At 48.4% G+C, this 9,800-nt stretch overlaps 1 protein-coding gene across 2 annotated transcripts in view; it reads right to left on the bottom strand.

The window, feature by feature from the left end:
• The window catches only part of LOC114686258 (hydroxymethylglutaryl-CoA synthase, mitochondrial), a 172,951-nt gene extending 166,060 nt beyond the window's left edge, over positions 1–6,891 (bottom strand). For both annotated transcript variants that reach the window (XM_037206921.1, XM_028860926.2), the window contains exon 1: positions 6,720–6,891. In XM_037206921.1, the coding sequence (XP_037062816.1) occupies positions 6,720–6,823 (104 nt within the window). In that variant the 5' untranslated portion in view covers positions 6,824–6,891. The remainder of the gene's footprint in view (positions 1–6,719) is intronic.
• Positions 6,892–9,800: the final 2,909 nt, after the last annotated feature.

Genomic DNA, 9,800 nt, shown 5'->3' with positions numbered 1-9,800 from the left:
ATAAGGATGCTTAGGGAATTTTACTCTGGGGTGACAGAAGATAATTGCACTCTGAAGACATCTGGAAATGCAGAACTCAGTAGGAGAGCATATACACAAAGAGGAAAAGGAGAACCCTTTCAGAACACAAAGCCATTAAACCACAGCGATGAATAAGAACAGGAAGGAGCACAGGTCACACAGATGACCAGGAAAACATGGAATAGACAGACATTCAATCCCCCAGCTAAAAGACACCGATTGGCTGAATGGACTACAACCAAGTCCCATTGATACACTCTCTACAATAAACTGAAGACACACCTAAACCAATAGTGACAGGATGGAAAAATGTACAGAAGCAGGACTTAAAAACATGCATCTACTATGGGGGCTGGAGAGATGGCTCAGAGGTTAAGAGCACTGACTGCTCTTCCAGAGGTCCCGAGTTCAATTCCCAGCAACCACAGGGTGGCTCACAACCATCTGTAATGAGATCTGGCGCCCTCTTCTGGCCTGCAGTATACATAATAAATAAATCTTAAAAAGAAAAATTAAAAAAAAAAAAAAACATGCATCTACTAGAGGGAAATGTAGGGGCCATGTTGATGTTGGCAAAGACTCATCTTGTTTTGTTTGAGACATGATGTCACTATGTAGCTTGGACTGGAACCACTAAGTTGCTTAGGTCAACTTCAAATTCACGATCCTCCACCTCCACTTCCCTGCGTTTATATTTACTTACTTATTGATTTATGGGGGGGGGGGCAAGAGTGCGACAGCATACGTGTGGACATCAAAGGGTAACTGTGGTACCAGTCCTCTCCTTCCAGAACGTGAATTTTGGGAAGTGAACTCAGGTCATCAGACTTACCAGCTTTACCTGCCAAACCATTAGCCCTTCAAATACTTTTTAAGAACTCCTCCCCCCAAGCAAGGCAAATATGATTATTTAAAACAGAAAATGCTTCTGTACAGGAATGATGTAAGAATAAAGAGACAACCTCCTGTGGGAGAAAATACTTGCAATCTGTTTATTTGAAGGGTGCAGCTCTCAGAACATACCGGGGCTGAAACAACTCGACAATAAAAATGCAAGTATTTCTGTTTTTAAATAGGCCAACACCCGAATAAACATTTTTCAAGAGAGGATGCACAAATAGAGAACAGGTACAAATGCACTAAACATCACAGGTCAGCAAGGAGATGCAGAGCAAAGATCCAAGATGGAGCTTCAGCACAGTTAGGATGATGGCTTTATAAGTAAACAGATGCCAAATGCAGTGAGGCTGCAGAGAAAGGAAACTTCCAAGATGGCTCAGTGGGGAAAGGTGCTTTTCCCCTGAGGACGGACCTGTGTTCAACCTCAGTAACCCACGTGGCAGAGGCAAAGACTCTTGGGAGTTGTTCTCTGATCTCCACGTGTGCATGGTGGTACCCACACCTTCACACATGTGCTCACACTCGCACACCATTTTTTTTTTTTTTTAAAGAAAAACCTTTTGGGCTGGAGAGATAGCTCAGAGGGTAAGAGCAATGACTGCTCTTCCAGAGGTCCCGAGTTCAATTCCCAGCAACCACATGGTGGCTCACAACCATCTATAATGAGATCTGGTGCCCTCTTGTGGTGTGCAGACATACATACAAACAGAACACTGTATACATAATAAATAAATAAATCTTTAAAAAAGAAAAACCTTTCATACAGAGATGATGGGAGTGTGAATTGATACAGCCACATGGAAAACATCCAGTTGTACCACCAAAACCCAGACCAGAACTACCATATGGTCCATGAGTCTCAATCCTGGGTGCACACTCAAAGGAACTGAACTGAACAGATGGCTTGCATGTTCACACGTAATAGACACTTGCACACTTACTGCAGCGCTCCATCCAATAACCACACTAGAGACTCCTTTGTGCTGCCCACTGACAGATGAATGTGTAGACAAGCGTGACATATGTGCATGCTGGAATACTATTTAGCCTTGAAGATTAAATTCTGTTACTGCCACGACATGGATGGGACACACGTTAGGCACAGAAAGTCAAAGGTTGTGTGTCCTTGCTCACGGGTGGCAGCTAAGACATTGATCTCAAAGCAGCGGAGACTGGAATAGTGGCACAAGAGCCTTGGACAGGGTAAGGGAAAAGACAGATGGAGAGGGCATGCCTGCTGTGTATAGGGGTACAGCTGCATGGGAGAAATAAGTTTTGATTTTTGTTTTATTTTATTCCGTGGTGCTGGGATGTAAATGCAGGACATTGGAGGCAAACACACCGAACCACATTCTCAGCCCGAAGTAACTTTTTTATATATATGATGTATTTATTTTTATTTTATTTCATATGCATTGGTGTTTTGCCTGCATGTATGTCTATATGAGGGTGTCAGATTCTCCAGAACTGAACTGGAGTTACAGACAGTTGTGAGCTGCCATGTGGGTGCTGGGAATTGAACCCAAGTCCTCTGGAAGAACAGCCAATGCTCTTAACCACTGAACCATCCTCTCTCCCACCACAGAAGTAACTTTCAATGCCCTATGATACTGCAGGATCATTATGATTGAAAACAATTAATTGAGTGTTGTGGTGATATTGTGTTCCCCAATATATTGTACACCCTAACAAACTTATCTGGGGTTAGAGAATAGAATACCCACTAGATATAGAGGCCAGAAAAATGGCACACACACCTTTAATCCTAGCATTCCAAAGGCAGAGATCCATCTGGATCTCTATGAGTTTAAAGCCACACTGGAAACAGCCAGGCATGGTGACTCATGCCTTTAATCCCAGGAAGTGATGGTAGGAAGCAGAAAGGTATATAAGGCATGAGGACCAAAAACTAGAGTCTGTTAAGCTTTTAGGCTTTTGAGCAGCAGTTCAGCTGAGATCCATTCGGATGAGGACTCAGAGGCTTCCAGTCTGAGGAAACAGGCTGACAAGCTGGCGGGGTGAGGTTAGCTGTGGCCTGTTCTATTTCTCTGATCTTCTAGCGTTCACCCCAATATCTGGCTCCTGGGTTTGTTTTTTATTAATAAGGTCTTTTAAGATTCATGCTACAGAGTATTTTAAAGCAGCAAGTAGGGAAGATTTTTGAATGCTCACAACACAAAGAGATGGTGAAAGTCTGTAAGGATAAATAAGCCAATTGTCCTGATGTGGTCATTGGATGAGTATGAGTGTGTGTGTGTGTGTGTGTGTGTGTGTGTGTGTGTGTGTGTGTGTACTTAAAATGTCACACCGATCCCATAAGAATGGCCAGTTATTGTGTGTCTATTAGAAATTAAGTACGCCTCACCACCTCCAGAACGGTGCAAACCCTCTCTGTAGGTCGGCTCTCTTACTGACTGCATCTCTTTGCGCTGTCGTCATCCTGAGGTTTATTTCCACAGATGCTGTAAGGCCCCAGAGGGAATGATCTAGAACCCTCCACTCCTCTTTACAGTGCACCTCTCTTTTGACTACACAGGAACAACCAGATCCTTTTCCCACTTGCTGCTGTGTTAGTTTTGTTTTGAGACAAAGTCTATGTGGCCAAAGTTGGCCTTGAACTCATGATCTTCCTGCCTCCGCCTCCAAAGTGCTGAGATTGCAAAAGTGTGCCAATCCGCCCAGGTCACTTTCCTACTCCTAAAGGAAGTTTTTCTGCTATCTTCCATTCTGTCTGGACTTTTCAATATTTATCAGACATTCCCCATGCAGAGCTGACTCACCACAGAGTAAGACAGACAGACACCCTTTGTGCCCACACAGCGGCAGGCATTTTATGGCTCCTTGTGTAGTGGAGCAGGCCAACCCGTGGGAGCACAGAGGACCAAAAGCGCAATTCTAAATGGAGACCAGAGAGAATGGCGGTCAGGAGAAGCTCTTTCTTCCCTGTGTCCCTCCACTTCCGACTCCCAACTCCTCTGGTGAAAGGGTGCAGTTTCCCTTCCCAGCTGCAAGCCTTCCTCCTACAGGTGCCCAGCATCTAAAGCCAGTGCCCTTCTTTGCTATAAACACTAGTGAAGTAATTCCCCAGCGTTTCTTGCTTTAGAAAGACTGTCTACTTGTTGCCTTGGGCTTACAAAGCTTTCTCTGTACCACAGAGGCTCTGGCTCATATTGAGTGCTTCCCTACCTGCACCTCTGGGGTCCCCAAATTCTCCCACCATAAGAGTCACTTTCAAGAACCCCCGTGAGACAAAAGAGCATCCTGTGGTCACAAGACACCAAAGCAGAGGGAGTCTCATCGGCCTCTGACAGGAAAGGGTGGGAGCTAACTTATTTATGTGGTGCCCTCCAAATAACTGGAGTTTGAACTTTCAAATATTTATGGGGCGCGTCCCCAGGACCAAGAGCTAATGGTTAGCTAGTGTTTGGAGCCGCCAGCGTGGCTGTGTTCCTGGCAGGTTCATCTCTCTCTGTTCCAGCTGGGCTGACTGCCTCCCTCGTTTCTCATATAGAAAGACAAGATCCAGGGACAAGTTCAGAGAGCCAGGAACTCTCCTTCTTTCTTGGTAGAGATTTTTTTGGACGTGGATTTCAGAGCCTTGGAGATAAAAAGTAGCCACAAAGGCTTCCAGAAGCACCTAGGCACTTGGTGAAAGGTCCCCTTCTCATCCTGTGCTTCCCCCAAGGGATGATCACTGCATTATATAAGGTAGCTTGTTCTTACTGCCTAGCTCAAGAGACTGCACCAAAAGCGCTAATTCACTCCAGCCTGCCTGCTTCCAGGTGGGCACACCGCTAACAATCCCATGCTGGGCGCCATGTGGAGAAGGGTACTGTTGTGTGAAGGGGATGCACAGAGAAGAGGGCAGGGCTTTCAAAACCCCTCATTGGTGTGAGGAAGGAGATGAGCACGCCTCTAGTCCAGCTGTCAAGACTGGAGGTGGATGAGGCTCATGAAAGGGACGTGGGCAAAATCGTGTAGTGCAAGGGAAGCAGAGCGTCTCTGGGTAGGGAAAATAAGGAGAGCTTCATGGGAGAGGCTGAATTTGAGGTCAGCCTTGTTTTCTTTGTTTACATTTTTTTTAAATGTTGTGGGGGGCACATGTGCCACGCACATGTGTGACAGAAGACAGAGTCTAGGAGTCTGCTCTCTCCTTCTACCCTGCACATTCTGGGGACTGAACTTAAGTCCTCAGATTTGCCACCAAGAACCTTTGCCTGATGAGCCACCTCACCAGGCCCTAAGGTCAATCTTGACTGACAGATGCGTGGTTTTCTGACCATGAAGGACCGAAGAGGGCGAAGGGGCTGTGGCCAGAGTGGGGGTGCATGAGCAGGCTAGAGAAACCTCACAGACGATGGTGTGCAGGGGAGCAGGAAGATTGTAGGTGAGACACACCGAGAGCCAGGTGTTTTAATATCAGGTCGGGGGAGTGGATGCTGGGGCGGTGGTTATTCTGGGGTGGATTTAAAACTGATGCAGGTTGGATTAGAGGGGCAGACTCCTAGAGCAAAGGTGACTTATAAAGAACATTAGTAGCTCAGGCAGAGAGCACTGGGGTTAACCATGAGGGCACCAGAAGGGGAAAAGGAATAAGGATTCTAGAGCATGAACCAAAGAAGCCGCAGAACGCTGATGAGGATGGAGGCTTGGGTAGTGGCCCACTGCTGCTTAGGGCAAGTTTGTGCCAGGCTATAATCCCAGCGCTCTGGAGGCACAGGCAAGTGTGTCTTTATGAGTTCAAGGCCAGCTTGGTCTACATAGTGAATTCTAGGTCAACCAAGGCTACATAGAGAGAACTTGTCTCAATAAAAGGAGTTGGGGGGGGGGGGGGGGGGGGGAGACGACCTGGGAATGGTCACCATTTCCAGCCCTGAAATTAGTAAACCATGTCCACCGCTTCCTCACAAATGCACCAACAAGCCAGATTCTGAGCTGGAATATTCGATTGAAATGCAGCGGTTTTGTCAGGGGTGGGAGAGAGAGGAGGTGATGGTAGGGTCATGAAGAAAAGAAAGGTAAAGGACCCTGCCCCTTCCCCTCCACACCTACACCAGGCTCCCTGGAGAGGAGGCGAGGGAGGACACGAGAGCAAAGTGTTCTCCTAAATATTCGGTATTCATGAGTATAAGCAGAAAGGAAGCCTTGGGACTATGATCTAGATGGGTAGCTAGCTGGGAGCCCAAGGCACGAAGCACAGCTGTATCCCATTAGCTCTGGGCAACCACAGGCACTTGGACCAGACTAAAGGGTGTTTACAAAGAAATGAGGCATGTGTGTTCTTTTTGCACAAGCACATGTACCGCCCCATACACACACACACACACACACACACACACACACACACACACACACACAACTTCTTTCTATTTTTCATCTCTTAAGCTGAAGCATGGAGGAACACAGCTTCCTCTTTTTGGTCCATTCTAGGTCTTGCTGCACTGGAATAAAGTGAGCTGTTGAACTAACGTTTGCAGCTGCAGGATCCTAAGTTCTGCTGCCTCCTGTAGCTGGGAGAGGAAAGGATGCTCTTTTTCCTAAACAGCGGGCATCAGAGACTAAGCTTAGGCATTTCCAGCACAACAGCAGACAGGCGCTTTCTCAAAAGGAGGCAACAGAGCCCCCTTGAAGCTGACTTATGTATTTATGGCTGAGTGCGAGCCTCGCCAGCTTTTGCCTGGGATTCTAGTGAGTTCTCCTCGGACAGGTACTCTGCCTGCTCTCTACTGGTCGGTCCCCTGTGGTGCTTGTCTGAGAGTGACGCCCCCCCCCATAGCCCCTCCGAGCAGGTGACTCACCTCTGCTGGGCTGCTGAGAGCGGGTGAGCAGGGGTGAGAGAAGCTTCCTGCAGCACTCTCTTGACTTGCAGGACCCTCCTTGCTGGAGCCAAAAGCCGCTGCATCTCTAGGGTATCAGCCGAAAGCCAGCAGCAGTCCACGGGGCCCTGGGAGAGATGCCCAGCGGTTGTGGGTCGGGCTTTATAAGTCTCTAGGGCTCCAGCCTCAGGAAGCCCCGCCTCAGCTTATCGAGGCCTCTGCCTGCTTCGGAAAAACTGGGCCAAAGGTCTCAGAACTCGAGCAAGCCAAAGAAAAACATCATCTCCAACATGTACGTAGCTGCCCTGTTCCTGGCTGCTATCTGGCTGCCTGGCTGGCTGACTCCGAGACATCCTTCGTCAGCCTCATATTTGCCCAGCCATGGAAGTGGGGAAGCTTTTGTGCTCCTAACACATCCAACAGTCACCCCACCTGGTCTCCCGGGCCCCCGACTCTCCTGCTGAGGGACTCACCACTGGTTCCTACCCTCTCTCTGTGCTGTGGGATGTTGTTATTCTTTTAATACCAGCCCTTCCAGCGGCCGAGAGTAGGTGTTTACTCACATGTGAGGGGTCTGTGGAGTCGGCTCGCTTCCTCTTATCTTTGTGGCCCACCAAAATGCTCAACACAGCTCTGCCCGGCTTCCAAGAGAGACGCAGCTGGTGCTGCTGCTGGAGAGCTGAGACTGTCCTGAAGTTCGGGTTCTCTAAAAATGAGAGGTGTAAGCAGGAGCCTGGAGACAGCCAGAGAGGAATAACTTCTCCTCAGAAATCTGTCTACTGAGTTGCAGCGTGGGGTCCCACCGTGACCTTCAACCTGGGTACTCTGCCCGTGCAAGCAGATCCACTCCCGTGGGCACGCACCTGTGGCTGCCAGGGGCTGACGTCAATGTCTTCCTCCACCGCTCTCAGCCTCAGTTTTTGTGTGTGTCTTAGAGATGGAGTATGTCTCTCTCTGAGCCTGCAGGTTGCCTAATGGGCTAGACTGGCCGGCCCAAGAGCCACTGGGGTCTGTCTGCCTGTCTCTGCCCCTCCAGAACTGTGGTTACACCTTGTGCTTTTCTGGAGGTGTGGGGTTCCACACCCGGGTCCCCACCCTTTCACTTTACCCACTGAGCCACCTCTCCAGCTCCGCCGCCGCTTCTTAAAACCAAAGTCCCTGCCATCCGATGTTCTAGGTGAGCCTCTGCCTCACCCTTCTCATGGCACCAGGCTCCCAGCTCTCACAATGATCTTGAGTTCACTGAGCAGCTGATGCACTTAACCCCGACGTCTAATGCAACTCTGGGAAGGAGTCACAAGAACTAGGGTGGTTCTTGGTTCGTCAATTTCCCTGAAGCCAGAAGCTCTAGATAGCTCCCAAATCCGAGCCTCCTGGGTCTCCCTATCACCTTTATGTTCTTGTCTCCATACTGTTGAATCCAGCTAGACTCCTGCTCAGGCCACGCCAACCTGCAGCAGCCTCTTTGTGGTAAGAGCCTGTCTATATGAATCTTTAGGCCCTTAGCACGCTCTCCCTGGGGTCTAGATTGTAGGAGAATCTGACAAGGCATCTTACTTCCACAAAGAAGTTTAGAGAACTCAGGTGGCCAGACTCAAGGACGTCAGTGGCAGCATACCCCGCCCCTCCATAATACCTGCACCTCAACTAGACGTGCTCCTCTTCCTTACTTCCTCCGAAGAATCCTCAGAGTCAGACATTCCTCCTCCCTCTCTGACATTCATCTTGGCTTATGTCTATTCTAACTCGGTCTCCACCTAGACTCAAGCTCTTCCATGAGCCTTCTGCAAAGTTCTGTCATCAAGAGACTTCTCTATTGCCAGCTCTTCTCTGAAATGGCCTTGTTTGTTGTCTGCAAACTGCGAATTCCAGTGGATGAGTCAGCTGGCATTCCCGTGGCCCTTTCAAATGGTGGTTTTTGACCTTTTCCTTCCCCACGCTCCACTCCTCTGGCCACCCACACCCAAGGCTCTTAAGTACTTGGAACAAGTGGAACAAGGCATATATCCTCTTGGTCCTTTACTGATACCTCGAGTATTGAGTATTTGCCAGTCTCCATCCTTTCAAAGCCTCCTACTGTCCAGCCACATGTGGTGGTGCATTCAGTCACCCAGCCCTCAGGTGAAGCAGGAGGATCAGGAGTCCATGATTACCCTGAGGTAAGTACCCAGTCCAGACTACATGAGACCCTGACTCAAAACAGACCCAAACATGTTGTCTTAAAGTTCAGGCCATCAGTCTGGGCCACCCAATGCCCCCCATTTCTTTCAGTCCTTTGAAAGTCTTGATCTGCTTCCCCTCAAATGTATCCAAACATGTGGGCCAGCGCTTCCTCTCTACACTCAGATCCTTCAACATTTTTGGGGACATCAACCTTCACCCTGGCTTCTTACGGAAGCTTTATTCAGGTTCTTGCCTTCCTCATTCATGGTTTCAGCCTCCCAGCTCAGTCATAATCTTGACCTTGTTCAGACCCCTGTAACTTGGAAACTAACACCAGTACCAACCTCAGATACTTATTAAAATTAACTGAGATAACCCTCACAAATGCTTGTCACAAGAAGCTGGCAAACAGACTACTTTGGACATGCTTAAAAGAGGGAGGGAAATAAAGCTGATTAATCTGTTAACTAATGCTTGTTGAGCAGGACAAAAAGACACGGAGAATTATGGAACATGGGAAGGGAAGAGCCCCTCAGCCTTGAGTCTGGTTAAAGCCTGTTCTAGCTGAGCATCAAGATTCCAACACATCACCATTTGCTGTGAAGGCTGCCTACAAGAAGACACCATCCCCCTTCCTTCTAGACATAATTATGTCAAGAGAAGGGCCTTGTTCCTTTTCCAAGACATTGTGTGGGGATCTCCAACAAGACTGTTGTGCAGTGAAGATGCCTTCCTGCATCCCTTAGTGCTAGAGAGTCGCCTGCTCAATTGAAGTCCTGTCAGCTGTCTCTCGGACCTGCGATCTCATTTCGTTTCCTTGGCAACCTCACCAAACTGGACTATATGGCTATTTGAAAGATGCGATGCAACGCTCGCTTAGAGAAACCCGGACCCATGGCC

The sequence above is a fragment of the Peromyscus leucopus genome, chromosome 6 (genome assembly GCF_004664715.2).
Source record: "Peromyscus leucopus breed LL Stock chromosome 6, UCI_PerLeu_2.1, whole genome shotgun sequence".
NCBI classification, from domain to species: Eukaryota; Metazoa; Chordata; class Mammalia; order Rodentia; family Cricetidae; genus Peromyscus; species Peromyscus leucopus.
Note: the sequence above shows the minus strand (reverse complement) of the source record. Positions and strands in the feature narration are given on the sequence as shown.